The sequence below is a fragment of the Megascapheus bottae genome, chromosome 8, assembly GCF_031878675.1.
Source record: "Megascapheus bottae isolate mThoBot1 chromosome 8, mThoBot2.hap1, whole genome shotgun sequence".
Taxonomy (NCBI): domain Eukaryota; kingdom Metazoa; phylum Chordata; class Mammalia; order Rodentia; family Geomyidae; genus Megascapheus; species Megascapheus bottae.
Genome location: NC_143516.1, coordinates 68,621,566 through 68,639,329, shown reverse-complemented (window position 1 = coordinate 68,639,329; position 17,764 = coordinate 68,621,566). Strand labels below are relative to the sequence as shown.

Genomic DNA, 17,764 nt, shown 5'->3' with positions numbered 1-17,764 from the left:
GATGTCTTCTAAACGTAAGGAAATCTTCAACTGACAAATTGTTGTTTTGATAAGGTTAACCAGCCCCCTCATATTTTATATAGTACAGCCCCACTTTCCCTAAAGACACACCAGCTTTTAACAAGTGTCAGATTTTACACTTTATAAATTAAGCATGACAGCTTCATGGGGGTAGGAAGAATCACCATAACTTTTGTCTTGTTTGGGGCACTGTTTTCTGTGAGGCGGGCTTTCAGCAAACGAGCAGACCACAGAAAACAGTAGACAACAGTGATATCCTACAAAGGATATTGGTTGGATTTCTGAATTTCAAAGATTTTTGAAAGTTCTTTTAGTTGTCAACTCTGCCTGGTCAGCACTTGGGGAGGAGGTCAGGTAATGAGGCAGGCTGCCTGCCCTCTTCCAGCGGGCTTCTTGCTCTTGGCATGAGCCAGACACCACCTGGTTCTTCTATGGGTTGCTGGGTCAGTCTTGCCTCACCACGGTGCCCTGAGAGGAATGAAAACCCGGGCTTCCCTGAAGGCCCAGGATTCTCCTCATCTGAAATAAAGAAACAGATGAGGAACAAAGACAGGCAGTGGAGTCCACCTGGAGGCAAGATGGCCTCCCTCCACCTCCTGCTCAAACAAGCAGAGTCAACATGGCTGAATCTGGTTAGGTAGTCTGGCAGTGTAGTCTCTTCTTGCCAAGAGCTTGAGCATGGCTTTGAGGAATAGTTTGCTGGAGGAAAGAATGTTAATTTTTTGTAGTATTAGTTTTTGAATTCAGAACCATCCTTGTCATTGCTGAGCCATCAGTGTGGCACCTGACACCAGACAGATAAGTTACCTTCTCATTTGTTTTCTAAAATCCAGATCCCAAATCCAGTGTAATCAAAACATGCATGCAGGCGGGGTTTTATATCCAGGGAAAAAGTCGCTGTCATGGGAGCTGTAGCCCCAGCACTTGGGAAGGGTGGCACAGAGGATGCTGCAATCCTAGGTACTCCAGGCCAACAACAGCATGGTGACTTGGGGTGGGCAGATGGGAAGGAAGCTGGGAGCCAATGGCCCTGCATGACTGTCTCTGGTGGTGCTGTAACTCTGATACTGTACATTGGGTTTTTGTTTGTTTGTTTGTTTGTTTCAATGGTGATATGCCCAGCATAAATGTACTCAGTTAAAACCCTTGTGCTTTTGCCCCAATCCTTTCTTCAGAGGCACCAAAAACCTACCATTTGTTTCTCCCAACAATGAGACCCCTATAGAAAGAAACTAAGTAAATAAACCCTTTATTTGATTCTGTCTTTTATTTCTTGAAATTCTCTTTCAATTTAGAAAAGAACACTTACGTTGGCTTCATATTTTCCAGTCTTAGTAATTATATTACTATGACTGCATTTTTAATTACATCACATAGAATAGCATTTCTTAAAAACTGGCAAATTGAAAACATAAGTTTTTCGGAGGCTAATTTTACTTTTAAAGGTAAATAAACCCCTCGTATTTATGGTGTAGACTGAGATAGGAAATGATAACATATTCCCTGTGCTGGTGCCTAAGGTTGTAAGACCAAATTAGCTCAGTTCACTTGACAGTGTCAAATTCTCCACCTTTGGGATCCATATTCGCCCATTTCTGGAAGACTGAAAATTTCTTCTGTCTCTGCCTCTCAAGTGGTAGTATTAGACACAGAAGTCTAGCACTAGCAACACATTATTTTCTTTTTGCCAGTTCAAGTATCTAAACTCAGAGCTTTCCACTGGAGTGGCTTGCTTGCTTGTACCACTTGAGCCATACTTCTACCCTAAGTTTTTGTGATTACTTTGCAAATGAAGTTTCCAGGCCTTTTTTGACTGGGTTCACTTCAAACCATGATTCTCTGAGTATCCTTCTCTTTATAAACTAGGATTAAAGGCATGAGCCATTGGACCTGGCTTAAGATGCTGATTTATATAAAGAAAATTCTAGTCAGGTGCCAGTGGCTAAAAAGCCTGAAATTCTAGCTGCTCAATAGGTTGAGATGTGAGGATTCAGATTCAAAGTCAGCCTGGATAGACAAATCTAAGAGACTATTATCTTCAATTAACTACCACAAATCTGGAAGAGGAGCTGTGGCTGAAATAGTAGAACCCTGCCATTGAGCAAAATGGTTAGGAATGGCACCCAGGCTCCAGTTCAAGCCTCAATACTATCACAAAAAAGTAATACTAATGTCCAAGAGGAGGAGGGAAAGAAGAGATAGAGAACGAGTAGGATGACAAGAAGGAGGATGAAGAAGAAGAAGAAGAGGGGTGAAGGAGAAATAGAAGGATGAGAAGGAAAAGAAGCAGAAGGATGAGGAGGAGAAGAAGAAAGCATGGTTGTTCTTTGATAACTCGAAGATTCACAATGTATTTATGGGATAATAAAAATCGCTGATATTTATTAGCACACTCCTAAACTCTCATGCTATCTCTGCTTCTGAGGATCTGTAATTTTGTGAATACGTTTTATTCAGATGTTTAGAATTATGCTATTTATTTTTGAGGTTGTTTTATTTCTTTGTTTTGAGACAAGTTCAATTATGAACTCTAGATCTTCCTTCCACAGCTTCCAAGTGGTAAGGTTACAGGCATTCATTAACTATGTGTCTGAGATGATTGTGAAGTGCTGCTTTTTAACACTGGGTTTAATCAATATTGTATGTATCACAGATCTAATTGGCCATCAGAATATAGCCCTTTCAAGGGAAATCAGGTCCTCTGTCACATCATTTGTAAAATCAAATATTTACACCATCAGCAGTAATTCAATTGGGTTGGTCAATTTTACAAAACTTAGGAAACAGAGAAAGTTACTCTGGCCGCCAGTGAAGGTTTGATTCACACTGAGAAGGACTTATAGGACTTACAGGAGCTTTACAATTATCTAAGGTGACATCCATACAGAAAATTGGAGACTCATTCCACATACAACTTTGAGTTTTGAGGAACTCACTTGGTTAATCACGATGCTGACCAAATGCAAGGAATCACTGCAGTGATCACTTCTCAAGGTGTGCCTGCCTTTGCTCACTGGGCCCACAGGACTGAGGACATTAGCTATGAACAGTCAAGTTTCTGATGCTACTATTGTTGATGGTTGATTGTTATTCTAGGTCTAAGCAGTCAAGTTGGTTATGGCTATTATTATTGACATTGGTATTATTTCACTTTCGGGCAGTTTGGGGCTTGAACGCAGGGCTTCACACTTACTTGGTTTCCTTGCACGCCTGCTGTTCTACTAGTTGAACCAAGCTTCCACCCATGCTTCATATTGATTAATTAGAAACGATGTTTGCACAGCTTTTCTGATTGGGTTGGCTTTCAACCATGATCCTTCAAATCTTAGTTCTAGAGTAGATAGGTTTAAAGGGTGAGTCGCCATTCACGGCTTCAAACTTATTCTTCACTAGTGTGGGGGCATATGTTTCATTGGGGCCTAAACACGTTTCCAAAATAGGTTTTCCATAACAACAACAACTGGAAAAATTCTCACTCCTCAAGTGAATATATACAAAACCTAGAGAGGTACTGGGAAAATGGCTTAGTGCTAGAGTGCTTGCCTAACATGCATGAGGCCTTAAGTTCAATTCCTAAGCATCACATAACAGAAAAAGCCAGAGTGGAACTACAGCTCAAGTGGTAGAGCGGTAGCCTTGAGCAAAATGACCTCAGGACAGCATTCTGGCCAAGTTCAAGCTCCAGGACCAGCAGAAACAAACAAACAAACAAAACCAAAAAGCCAAAAACAGCCTAGAGAAAAACAAAAAGAATTCTGGAGCCAGGGGTGTGACTTACTGGTGGAGTGCTTGCCTAGCATGCATGAAGCCCTGGGTTCAATTTCTTAATACTACATACACAGAGAAAGCCAGAAGTGGCTCAAGTGATAGAGCACTAGCCTTGAACCCAGAGAAGCTCAGAGACAATGTTCAAGCCCCAGGACTGGTAATAAATAAATAAATAAATAAATATGTAAATCTGAAACTGATCTGAAAATGACTGCTGTCAGTCTCTGCATGACTTTTTATAAAAAGATAAAATTTCTACTAAGAGGAAAAGCTGTTCCAGCCCTGATAAACAGGACCCAATTACGATACTATGACCTGAATTTCTTCAGTATGGTCCTAAGACAAACCATTCTTAGAAGGAGATCCAAACCAGAATTTTTAGTTAAAGCTAATACAAGAAATGGATATGTCCTCCCACAAGAATGAAATGAGTTTCTTTCTTTGATATACTGGGAATTGAATACAGACAGAGCCAGGGCTACCTAGCTCTAGTACTTGAGCCATATCCCCAGCTGTCTTTGGTTTTTAAACTTGTTTTAAAGATAGGGTCTCCAAGGGGCCAGGAGTTTGAGCTATTGGTAGAGTGCTTTCTTAGCATGCACAAAGACCGTGGTTTGATTCCTCAGTACCACATACATAGGAAAAAAAGCCAGAAATGGTGCTGTTGATCAACTGGTGGCGCTCCAGCCTTGAGAAAATCCAAGGACACTGCCCAGGCCCTGAGTTCAAGCCCTAGGACTGGCAAAAAAAAAAAAAAGGATAGGGTCTCCTAGATAATTGGCATCATGTTCCTCGAGTTCTGCCTCAAGTTCCTGAATAGCTGAAATTATAAACCACCATAACAAGGAATAACTTAATTTTTCACATGATTGTGCTAGTATAGAGCTTAAATTCAGCCTTGAGGTTTAACTTGCCTTGCTTAGTTCTAGATGGCACTCTACCACTTGAATCAAGGTTTTAGCCTGACCTTTTGTTGGTTCCAACTGCTATCTTCCAGGTCTCAGCCTCAGAGATAGGATTATAGGTATGAGACACTCCCTTGCCCAGTAGAATTTCTAATCTTTTTGTTTTATTGTTCTTAGAGTCTAGTGAGGCCAAAATAACATTTCAAGATCCTCGAAGACATTTTCACATTTTTTAAAATACTTTTCTGTAGGGACCGGGACTTTGGCCTAGTGGTAGAATGCTTGCCTAGCATGCACGAAGACTCGGGTTTGATTCCTCAGCACCACATACATAGAAAAAAGACAGAAGTGGTGCTGCAGCTCAAGTGGTAGAGTACTAGCCTTGAGAAAGTCCAAGGACAGTGCGCACGCCCTGAGCTCAAGCCCAGGACTGGCAAAAAAATAAAAAATAAATAAAAACCCTCTACTATGGCTGGGAGCTGTGGCTCATACCTGTAATCCGAACTTCTCAGGAGGTTGAGATCTGAGGATCATTTAGTGCAAGCTCAGGCACTAAAGAATGAGAGATTCTTATCTCTAATGACTAGAAAACAGGAAGTGGGGCTGGGGCTCAAAGTGTAGGATGGTAGCTTTGAGCTGAAGAGCTCAGGGACAGTACCCAGACCTAAGGGTAGGGTGGTAGCTTTGAGTTGGAGAGGTCAGGGACTGCACCCAGGCCCAAAGTTCAAGCCCCATGAACCCCCCCCCATACTCTACTGTATTTCTCCACCTATACAACAGTAAAAACATCCATCCTGTGTCTACCTATGGCTTTGTTTTGTATTGTATTGTGTGGTTTTATTAGAATGGGTGACACCCTGTAACCTGTGGCTATAGAATTGCCATAATTGGGCCAGGAGTTTGGCTTAGTGTTAGAGTACATGCCTAGCATACCCAAAGTCCTGGGTTAGATTCCTCAGTACCACATATGCAGAAAAGCCTGAAGTGGTGCTGTGGTTCAAATGGTATAGTGCTAGCCTTGAGCAAAAAGAAGCTCTGGCTCTAAGTTCAATCCCCAAGACTGACAAAAAGAAAGACAAGCATGAATGTGGAGGGTTCTGAGATTGGATTTAGAAGTGATTGATGGGTTTTCCAGGAGGGCTTCAGAGCTGGTTCACCCTCTCTAGGGTGGGAGAGGGTGTGGAGGGAGGATAAAAGTGAAGATAAAAGAACCCAGAGCTTAGAACTTCAGCTTTGCAAGCAGCTGCTCTGTTCTGAGTACAGCTGGGGAGAGGACGATGCAGACCTGAACCCTCAACATGGGAGCCTGGTGGACCTGGCCTGAAAACTTCGATGCTCCATTGGTTTTGTATCTCACAGAAGAGCAGGAGAAAAACATATTTGGTGGGTGGCCCTGGCCCTTGTGCTCGCCTCCTGTCCTCTTCACCATTTCCAGTCTTCCCCTCTGCCCCTCTGTCTGGGCCAGGCCCTCACCCTCAGGGCCACCACGTGCCATGAAGGCTGCTGGCTCTCATCTTCTCCCTCCCTCTTCTGTTTCCAGGCCTAGGGGACAAATTCCTTCGCAGCATTGAGAAACACAGCCACACCCTCATTCAGCTGGAGCCCTGGTTCACAGCCACAGGCCAGACTCGAGTCACTGTGGTGGGTCCACCAGGGGCCAGACAGTGGCTCATGAACATGATTCAGTGTTTGGGGGCCCATGATGCTCATTTTCAAGCCCAAGGTAGGTGTCTGAATGTCCTGGGGGTGAAGGCTTGCTGGCAGGCTTGGGGCTCCTGCATGGCAGCTGACCTTGAAGACTCGCTCCTGTGGTTGCGAATCCCATGTGACCCACAGCCCACTGGAGTGGCAGGAGCTCAATAAGGATGGAACATGGAGTGGGGAGGGAGTGCTCATGGGTCCCCTAGGAGGAGTCCCTATCCTTCCCCTCCATGTCCCCACAGGTGTCTTGGCTGTGTCCCTGGCTCTATTTCACCATTCTTTCTCCTTGCCCAGGAGTCGAAATGCTGCACTACGTGCGGAGCCAGCCCCTAACCAGGGAGAACTTGGCCTTTTCCTTCCATGCTTGGAATAACATGTTCGAACCTTGGGAAACCCTGATGAGTGAACCCCTTTTCTGATGGTGCTCAGGCTCTGTCAAGACACGTCCTCGAGGCTCCTAGGGTTCCCCCGGAGGTAGTTTTGTCAGGAAGACTGACTTCCCTATGAAGCTGAAGAAGATATGAAATGTGTGGGTGCAGATTGGAATTCTCTAGGCAAATGTCTGAGAGATGTCTCTTAAATATGTGTTCTCATCAAATAAAATTATTGATAATATGTAATAAATAAGCTCTATCATGTATTATGTGTCTGTGTTGGTCTCTCTTGTTTTGACAAGTTTATCTACTAACCTATTCACTTTTCCTGAAATTCCACCCAACTTCTAGGAAAACACCACTCCTAAGAAATCTCAGATGGTAAGCTTGGCACTGGTGGTTCATACCTGTAATCCTAGCTACTCACAGGCTGAGATCTAAGGATCACAGTTCGAAGCTAGCCCAGATAGAAAAGGCCAGGAGGCTCTTGCTTCCAATTAACAACCAGAAAGCCAGAGGTGGCACTGTGGCTCAAAGTGGTAGAGGGCTAGCCTTGGGCAAAAAAAAAAAGCTCAAGGACAGCACTCGGGCCCTGAGTTCAAGCCCCATGTCACACAGAACACACACACAAAAATAGAAATAAAAATTAAAAAATCTCAGATTGTCACTAAAGTGAAAACCACTTACAAAACACTTATAAAGTGGTGAACTAATTAAAAACCACTTAATGTGATAAACTAAGATAATGTGATAAAATAAGAGCTCATGTGCTCTTATTAACTTGCAGGAGTTAGCATAACTTTTGTTTTATGAAGAATTTTGGATTTTTGTTGTTTGTATGCCATGGGGCTTGAACTCAAGGCCTGGGTACCATCCCTGAGCTTTTTCCTTTCAAGGCCAGTACTCAACCACTTCGAGCCACTGCACCACTACTGGTTTTCTGGTACAGATAACAGTCTCAGGCCTTCTTGCCCAGATTGGCTTTGAACCACAATTCTCAGATCTCAGCATCCTGAGTAACAACATATGGTTTTTTGAGGCATATGTCATAAAAGGACACATATACTCATGTACTCTTCTCCCTGGGCTATCTTAGAATCAGGATCCTCAGATCTCAGCCTCCTCCAGCTAGGATTACAAGCATAAACCCCTACTTTATAGGGGTTTTTTTTTTTTTAGGAGTACTAGGGCTTGAACTGAGGGCTAAAGAACCCTTAGCTTTTTAACTGTAGGCTGGCACTTTACCATTTGAGCTGTACCTCCATTTCTGACTTTTTGGTGGTCAACTGGAGATAAAAAAAAAAATCCAACTTTCCTGCTCATGCTGATTTTGAACCATAATCCTCACATTTCACCCTCCTGAGCAGCGAACATTAAGTCATGAGCCCCTGGACCCTGTTTCCATACCTCTTAACTTTGACTGTGTAGTCAGTCCAGCTGCAAGGCTACTTTAGAACCCTAGAGTGAGAACACCCTGATTCCCTGATGTAGTCTAACCTCTGCTTCTTTGTGGGTCCTGTACCCTGAGACTGGGTTGGATGTGTATTCAAACTTGGGGAATAGTCTGGTATTTAGAAGAGAGCATAGTAAGAAAAAAAATTCTAGCAGGAAGATTATTCTAGTCTATTTTACAGCATATTTATTGGAGACAGCGCTCGTTCTAACTGGACTCTGTTCCATTCAAGTATGTTAGATTTTGCCAACTTCCACTTTTTTTTTTTTTTTAAATCAGTCCTGGGGCCTGAACTCTGGGCCTGGGCATTGTCCCTGAGCTCTTCAGCCCAAGGCTACCACCCTACCCCCTGAACCACAGCACCACTTCCACTTTTCTAATAGTTAATATGAGACTAAGAATCTATTGGTCTTTAGAGCCCGGATTGGCTTTGAACTTCGACCCTTAGATCTTAGCCTCCTGAGTAGCTAGGATTACAGGCGTGAGCCATCATGCCTGGCAACTTCCACTTTTTTAATGCATTGAATCAATGAATATATTCTGGCTCATTAACCAGACTAGGGGGCATTTCCTTTTATGGGAGTAGATACCCAGAAGTGAATAGACAGACTTTTTATGTCTTTTTAAAGCTCTCCCTTGATCATGTAGGTGAGGAGGGAGGCTGTTGAACTCTATGCTAAACGTGTGGATAACTTGTGTCCATGGCTTGGTTGTTGCTTTATAGAAATTATTGCGCCGGGCATGGTGGCTCACGCCTGTAATCCTAGCTACTCAGGAGGCTAAGATCTAAGGATCTAAGGATCAAGGTTCAAAGCCAGCCTGGGTACAAAAAGACCAGAGACTCATCTCCAAAAAAACTCTAGGAAATGGGAAGTGGAGCTTGGCTCAAGGATAGGGTAGTAACTTGAGCTGAAGAGCTCAGGGAAAACACCCAAGCCCAGGGCTAGGGTGGTAGCCTTGAACTGAAGAGCTCAGAGACAGGGCCCAGACCTAGTTCAAGCCCCATGACTCACAAAAAAGAAAAAAAGAAAAGAAATTATTGAAAAGTAAAACATCTATACTCCAGATAGAATTTAACTGGGGTTTGACATAATTCTCCCTAAATATTAAAGATAAAAATTTCTCGAACTAAGCCAGGCGTGGTGGCTCACACCCGTAACACTAGCTACTCGGGAGGCTGTTGAGGATCATGGTTTGAAGCCAGCCTGGGAATTTAAGAATGTGACACTTATCTCCAATTAATCACTAGAAAATGAGAAGTGGGACTGTGGCTCCAGCAGTAGGGCAGTAGCCTTGAGCTGAAGAGCTCAGGGACAGCGCCCAGGCCCCGAGTTCAAGCCCCATGGACCCACCCACAGGGAGGGAAAACATGAGAAGAGGTATCAATGTCTGAGAAGTAATACACCTACCACTTGATGAATATACCCCTCAATACATTACCCAAACAATAAAAAATGTTTAAAAAAAAAGAACCATTTGGCAGCAGAGTGTCAAGTGAAGAGTGCTCATACCTGTAATTCTATCTACTCAACATGCTGAGATCCAAGGATAAAAGAAATGCCAGCCCAGGTAGACATATTAAAGAGAATCTCACCCCAATTAATCAAGAAAAAGTGGAGGGATAGTGCCAGTGGTGAAAATGTCATCCCAAAGTGCAAGGCACTGTCCTGAATTCAAGATCTGCACTGTATTACATACACACACACACACACACACACACACACACACAAATCAGGCCTAAGGCTACATTTTTTTTTGGCAGTCCCAGGGTTTGAACTCAGGAGCACTCTCCTTGGGCTTTCTCATGGGTAGAGCTCTACTACTTGAGCCTCAGCATAATTTCCCGCTTTTCCTATGTGGTACCAAGGAATCAAATCCCAAGTCTTCATCCATTCTAGGCAAGCACTCTACCATATGCCAAACTCCTGCGCTGAGGCTACATTTTTAACAGCTTCCCAGGTATGTCGAGGCTGCTAGTTAGTGGTCACATTTTGGGCAGCAGAGCTATATACACCACAGTGATCTACCAAAGACTAGATCTTCAGGAGTGACCCTGTATCCTCACGTGCTGTCCAGTAAGTTTGATTTCCATCCTTTCAGGTCAGGACTTGGATTCAGCATTAGTCTTTGCTCAGTTTTGAAATGATTTCTATAAAAGTACTTTCTGAAGCTGGTTGGGGTGGTTCACTCCTATAATCCTAGCTACTCAGGATGCTGAGACCTGAGGATCGAGGTTCAAAGCCAGCCCGGGCACTAAATAAAAGACTGTTAGACACTCATCTCCAATTAACCACCAGAAAACCAGAAGTGGCACTGTTGCTCGAGGGGACAATGCCCAGGCCCAGAGTTTAAGCCGCATGACAAAAATAAGAAAACTTTTGATTCCTTTAACTTAAAATCTCATTATATTCACCGGGCACCAGTAGCTCATGCCTTCATCCTAGCTATTCAGGAGGCTGGGATCTAAGGATCATGGTTCAAAGCCAGCCTGGGCACAAAAGTCAGTGCAACTTATCTCCAATTCACCACTAGAAAACCAGAAATAATGCTGTGGCTCAACATGGTAGAGCACTAGCCTTGAGCTCAGCACCCAGGCCCAGAGTTTAAGCCCCACAACTGACAAAATAGAAAATCTTCAGCAGGGCACCAATGGCTTGTTACCCTAACTACTCAGAAGGCTGGGATTGAGATATGAAACCAGTTCACGCAGGAAAGTCTGAGATTCATCTCCAATGAACCAGCAAAAACACAGGTGTGGAAGTGTCCCTCAGGTGGTAGAGAGCTAGTCCTGATTCCCAAAGCTGAGGGAAAGTGCACAGCCCCGAGTTCCAGCCCCAATACTGGCACTCTTAACATGGCTCTCCAGGAACTGGTAGGCCATCAGACCACAGATGAGTCTGGGGGACCTGGCAGAGCAGAAGCTAGGATTCCTGCGTTTGATATGGGCAACTTGCTTTTCTAGCCTGGGTGCCTTAGGAAATGTGGTCAAGGAGGTTGTGTGGCTGCATGTATCTACAATGAATGAACACAAAATCAAAGCCTTATGCCATCTCCCCAGCACCTCATCACTAAAAGGTCAGAATAAGTTCCTGAACTCCCTCTAGTGGTTGAAAATAAAGCTGAGAATTACAAAACCATTTAAATACTTTAGTCTTTTTGTATGTGGCAATTACTAGGTTTTCAACTATGAGCTCTCACTTCAGCCTCACTCCCAGTTGCAGATTTTTCCGGGTTAGTTTGGGATTAAGAGTCTCACATGACTTTTCTACCCAGCCTGGCTTCAAACCAACCTTCTGAGATCTCCCCCTTCCGAGAAGCCAGAATTACAGACACTAGTCACTAGAGCTCGGCAAACATACCATGTTCCCTTCATTTATTAAACTCATTGTAGCTGCACATTCTCTTTCAAATCCCTACCACATTCTTCCTTTTAAGTATACAATTACTTGAAATTTTTGCAAGTTATAAGGAAATTCTTCTAGAAGAGTCTGCAGAGAAGATTTGTAATAGAGGAAATCTTGCCAGAGAACAGGACTTTTCAGTCCTAGAGAATAAACCCCACCCAGTGGAGCATGCTGTCAACTCAGCACTGATAAGCTGAGGCAGGACATTCATATATCTGCGGGGGGGGGGGGGGAAGAAAGACAGCTGCTCGTGCTCAAGCCTGGAATCCTTGTGTGTGAGTGCACCACAAACACCTGTGTGGCATCACAGAAAATGATTACAACTGACACCAAATGCAAATTATGAGCCTTTCCCAATGTTCTGAATCAGAATCTGGAGAGCCTATGAAACTGCTTCAACAAGCTCTCAGGTGGATTCTTACCCATCTTCATGTTTGCAAATCAGTTACAGGGTTTAAATGTTTCCTAACAAAAGAGTAAAGACAGAACCTCCCTTTTGTAACTCAGCTACTGAGAAAGCTGAAGTAGGACTGAAGTAGGAGTACTCCGTAAGCCCAGGAGTTGGGGTGGGTTGTCAGCTGGGGCAACAAAAGGGGACTTCACCTTGAATAACCACCAAAAAAAAAACACAAAAAAAAACATCACCTGTATGCCTCTGTATTTGACCAGCTGCCTCTGGCTATAAGAATGGTAGGAAAAGGGGCCGGGAGTTTGGCCTAGTGGTAGAGTGCTTGCTTAGCATGCACAAAGACCCGGGTTCGATTCCTCAGTACCACATATATAGAAAAAAAAAAGCCAGAAGTGGTGCTGAGGCTCAAGTGGTAGAGCTCTAGCCTTGAGAAAGTCCAAGGACAGTGCTCAGGCCCTGAGCTCAAGCCCAGGACTGGTAAAAAAAAAAAAATGGTAGGAACTCAAGATGTACTATAGTCTTGGAACTGTTGATGTAAAACCCCTTTGTACACCTACAGATTTTTTTAGTTATGTAGAGGGGAGAAATATCACTATAAGGCTTCTACTCACTCCTCACCTCATGGTTTATTATATGTCATCAAAAAATCTTTACATGCCAGACACCCCAAAATTCATTTATTCAAGTAAGTTCTCATTATCCCTGAAGGCATGTGAAAAATAAATGCAGCAATTTAAAAATACTCGATTATCCCCAACTTAAGTAACAGAAGCAGGGCTGTTCACAAAACACTCCTGACAAAACTGTCTTAAAGAGAATGCTGAGCAATGTCTGATCACGACTCATGGGTCTTCAAGAATTCTTCAAGCTGACGAATCTTCTCAGCTGAAAGAAACAATTAATACCAATCATCCACAAGCAAAAACATTCTATGTTGTTACGTGGCAACATAGCTTTTAAGATTGCACGTGAGCCAGGTCCTAGCTGGTTCATATGTGTAACCTTTAGCTACTCAGAAGCCAGATCTGAGGAGCAAGATTCAAAGCCAAGCTGAGTAGGAAGGTGAGAGACTTATCTGTAATTAACTGCCAATACGCCAGAAGTGGAGCTGTTGCTCGAGTGGTAGTTTTTTGGCTCGAGTCTAGCACTCTAAGGAATAGCATCTAGGCCGTGAGTTCAAGTCCCTAGAACTGGTGCACTCACACACAACCTGGCTCTGGGAATAACAGTATGGCCCATCTACAGCTGTGTTGGGCAGTGATGCACCTGAAAGTGTCTAATCACTTTCTTACCCAATACTTGCTAAAGGGCACCCCCAAAGGCTCTACAGTTTCTGAATGTTTAGGAACTGCAAAATATTGTTAAGAAGGTTAAGGGAGGATGGAGAGAAGCCAATATGGCACAAGAGTCACCGTGACTCCCTCTATGGATGCGTTCTCAAAGCCCCTCACCTCGCTGGACATGAAGTTCTCTGTACCATGCCGCAAGGCTCAGGAAAAAGCTCTTCATACGATTCTGCAACGGAGGCCGTCCAAAGATGTTAATTTCAGTCACTGTCCCAGGGGCCACCTTGGTCACATGCAGCAAGGCCTGACTCATCCATTGCAGTTGGTAGAGGTTGTCTTGGTTTGCGCCTAAACCAGTTAGGGGAGACTGTAAGTGGTGACATGGTGACAGGTCAGGCCGAGATTTGAAGGAAACACTGGCCAGGGAAGGGTAGAGCTGGGGGCTTAGGGGTGTGGCTGTGGGAGAACTACAAAATGGGGGGGGGGAGGTTGTAGGTCATGGGCCAGCTGGCCTCTCTCGCCTTGGCACTAACCCCTCCCCAGGGTAGAGGCAACTCACCAAAGATCTCATCGGCTAGATCTGACTCCAGGTATAACGTCACAGGATGTCTCATTTCCTCAACAGGAAACCACCACGGCCGGAGGTGAACTTGGGGTGGTGGAAAGGGAGCCCTCTTCAGTGTTGATGATGGTTGCTGTCCACTCTGCTCAGCCTCAACAGACGGTGGCTGTCCATTCTGCCCAGCCTCCGCAAGCCCCACAGAGCGAGATACACTGGATCCAAGACCTGGAGGCCCCATGACCTACACACCAGCTGCAAAAGCTGAGGCTGACTTCCCCCAGGCCCCGCCCTTTATGAGGCTCCGAGCCCCGCCCCCTGGGCGGGCTCTCCCTCGCGGCCCACCAGTCCCTGGTGGCTGGCTCGGGCTCAGGATCACTTCCGGTCCTCCACCCACTTCCGCTTGTTCCCGGAACTAGTGAGGATGTGGGCTTTCTAGGGCTCACACCCCACGTGGTGGTCTCAACCGCAGAGTTCCATGCTTCAGCATGTCAGTATTGTGAAGCTGATTCGACTTCAGCCTGTGGGGAAGCTTGTATTTTATTTGTTTTTATTTTGTTTTATTTTAGCCAGGGCCAGGACTTGGCCTAGTGGTAGAGTGCTTGCCTAGCATGCACAAAGACCCAGGTTGGATTCCTCGGTACCACATACGTAGAAAAGGCCGGAAGTGGTGCTGTGACTCAAGTGGTAGAGCTCTAGCCTTGAGAAAGCCCCGGGCCCTGAGTTCAAGCCCCAGGACTGGCAACAAAAATCCATATGCATGTATACCATATGTTACATATGTGTTGCATATATTTTTATTTATTTTTTGCCAGTCCTGGGCTTGGGTTCAGGGCCTGAGCACTGTCCTTGGACTTTCTCAAGGCTTAGCACTCCACCACTTGAGCCTCAGCACCACTTCCAGCTTTTTTCAATGTATGTGGTACCGAGGAATCGAACCTGGGTCTTTGTGCATGCTAGGCAAGCACTCTACCACTAGGCCAAACTCCCAGCCCCGTGTTGTGTATATTTTTAAGTTGAGGCCTTGCTATGTATTCTAGGCTGATTTGAAATTCTACTCCAGCTCCCAAATGCTGGAATTACAAGCATATATCATTATATTTCACTTCCCTTATATATTTTTCTTCAACTACAACTCCTTTTTCAATTATATATATGTATATATAATTGACTTTTCAACTTTTTTAAATTTTTGCCAGTCCTGGGACTTGAACTCAGGGCCTGGGCACTGTCTCTGAGCTGCTTTTATTCAAGGCTAGCACTCCACCAATTGAGCCATAGCACCACTTCTGGCTCTTTCTGTGTATGTGGTACTGAGAATCAAACCTAGGGCTTTCTTTGTGCATGCTAGGCAAGCACTCTACCACTAAGCCACATTTGCAGCCCTCTTTTCAACTTCTTCATGGTGTCTTTTGATTAACATCATTCTAAATGAATACATTTAGTCAATATAGATTGCAATATTAAGTACGTTCTGTCATGTTTCAGAAATTTTTCTGCTGGGTACTGGTAGCTCATAATCCTAACTACTCAGGAGGCTGACCTCTGAGGATCACAGTTCAAAGCCATCCCAGGCAGGAAAGTCCATGAGACTCTTATCTCTAATTAACTACCAGAAGTTCTGTTGTGACTCAAAGTAGTAGAGCACTAGCTTTGAGCAAAATAGCTCAGGGACAGCGCCTAAGCCCTGAGTTCAAGCCTTACAAGCAGATGGGGAGGAGGGAAGGGAAGGAATTATTTCCTTAAAGGTGGCAATAATGGTACCATAATACAAGCCTTAAAGACAATCAAAGTCATTAAGATCCCTGAGAATGGCTACAACACATTTTTATGTTAGAAAGCTTATTTGTAAGACCTTACTACTATAAATAATGCTAAGAAGATATAAATGCTAAGAAGATTATATGAAACTTCAAAATATTAATAAAATATAATCTCTTTTTAAAGAAAAACAAATCTTCCCTGCTCTGAGCTCTGAAGAAGTTCATAGTACTTGCTAAGATTGCTGCAATTTCTACATTAGCATTTAAATCCTTGAGCCTTCTGAGGTCCATTCTTTTGACTTGGGAAAGAGGCAGACAGAACTTTTATTATTTGAGACATTCTCCTGAAGACCTAAAGCCCCTTCTCATTGTCACACTCTGCACTAGAAGCATTAGTTAGTCCAGACACTCAAGAAAGACGAGGTTATTTATGGTAGTCATGTAGATGACAGTTTCTTCCTAATTTAGTTTTACTTTAGAGGTGTAGTGCTTTGGGATACCCAGCTTTATGGTGTCTCCTACACTTTGGAAGCCTTGAGTTTCACTTGCTATTATTCCAGCTTCCAAATGAATGAAAATGTTCTTAGCATTTAACAGACATTGCTGAGTTGAACCAGTTGTGTGGAGCCACTCTACTGCTTCCCAGATGCCTTGATTTAACTTCAGGAAGTTGGTGGAGGTTATTTGAATATTGGCTCCACAACTTTCTAGTATAGCCATAGAGGAACCAGTCTGATGGTCTTTGATTCCTGTCAGTAGAGTTCATGAGTGAATTACTGTGTGTGTGTGCGTCTGTGTGTGTGTGCACACACTGGTAATAGGGCTTAAGGCTGTTGCTCTACCATATGAACTACACCTTCAATTCTGGATTTTTGCTGAGTACTTGGAGATTAGATTCTCCTGGACTTTTCTCCTTGTGCTGGCTTCAAGCCATGAACCTCAGATCTCAGCCTTCTGCTAGCTAGGATTACAGGTGTGAGCTACCAACACTGGTGAATGACTTGCTTTTGTAATTTCTCATTTAGAAGCTTACCCCTTCATTATTCACTTCTTGGTTTAGTCTTCAATGCTTAAAATGGAGTCTGTATATTATGAAAAATAGTACAATGCAAAATAAAGACATTTGCACTGTCAAGCATGATAATATAGTAGCAATATATATCATAAATTGGGAAGAAAAGGTCAAAAAGGAAAATAAACTAGTAAGATATTTAACAACACTGTCCTTTGAGGAGCAATCATACAAGAATATATTAAAAGCCTAGTAATTCTGTATAATAGAGTACATTCTTCTAAGCAACTACAGCAACTTTATATAAGATTCTGTGAATGAATGGGTAGATAGATGAATAAGTAGATATTCCACACTACTTAATAATATTCGAGTAAATCAAAACCATCACTGACAGCCAGTTTCGAATAAAAGAACCATTACGTGACTTTTCTTTTTCTATAATATTAAACATTTTCTTGTCTTCTTTCTCCTCTGATTATTTGAAAAATTAAGCCTATGGAAGATTGCCAAGAAATAAACATTCATATTTCATACCTTCCATTTTGTCTCAATTCTGAACATTTTACTCCATTTATTTTATCTCTCTACCTAGATAGAACTTTTTGTGAACTACTTGTAAGAGGCAGATATCATGCTATTTTCTCTCAAATAATTTAATATTATCCCCTAAGCATCAATAAGAACATTCTTCCGCATCCCTAAATATTATTCACTCAGGAAGTTGAACAGTAGTGTAGTACTTTTATCCAATACAGATTATATTTTCAGTCCTCCTAGTTTTCCCAATTGACATTTTTTTGACACATGGTCTTACTCTGTTGCTTAAGCTGTCCTTAAGCTTAAGATCCTCATGCCTTACCATATTTATATCAAATTGTAGTCAAATTCACCTCCTTTGTTAGATCTCTAGTATCTTTTAGAGTCATTCTAGTTGGTGTATTTAAGCTTTAATAATAACAACATTGCTGAAGTGTTTTTGTTGTTATTGTGGAATATTTTAAGCATAGAACAATAGATAGGAACTTGAGTTTTTAGACCACAGGGCTATACTTCAAGAGTTATATATGCCAATTCTGGCTATTTACCCTTGTATGTGAAATAAAAAG

The 17,764-nt window shown here is 43.1% G+C and overlaps 2 protein-coding genes across 2 annotated transcripts; one reads left to right on the top strand and one right to left on the bottom strand.

Moving 5' to 3' along the window:
- Nucleotides 1-5,992: 5,992 nt before the first annotated feature.
- On the top strand, nt 5,993-6,814 carry LOC150060102 (KHDC1-like protein). The gene is made up of 3 exons (XM_090338604.1): nt 5,993-6,077; nt 6,235-6,417; nt 6,690-6,814. The coding sequence occupies exons 1-3, from the start codon at nt 5,993-5,995 to the stop codon at nt 6,812-6,814; spliced, it is 393 nt and encodes a 130-aa protein (XP_090194730.1).
- Nucleotides 6,815-12,846: 6,032 nt separating this feature from the next.
- Nucleotides 12,847-14,156, bottom strand: Ooep (oocyte expressed protein). The gene is made up of 3 exons (XM_090337737.1): nt 13,881-14,156; nt 13,487-13,669; nt 12,847-12,920 (listed from the first exon to the last, which is right to left on the bottom strand). Exons 1-3 carry the CDS (start codon nt 14,119-14,121, stop codon nt 12,871-12,873), a joined length of 474 nt encoding a protein of 157 aa, XP_090193863.1. The 5' UTR covers nt 14,122-14,156; the 3' UTR covers nt 12,847-12,870.
- Between the last annotated feature and the right edge of the window lie 3,608 nt (nt 14,157-17,764).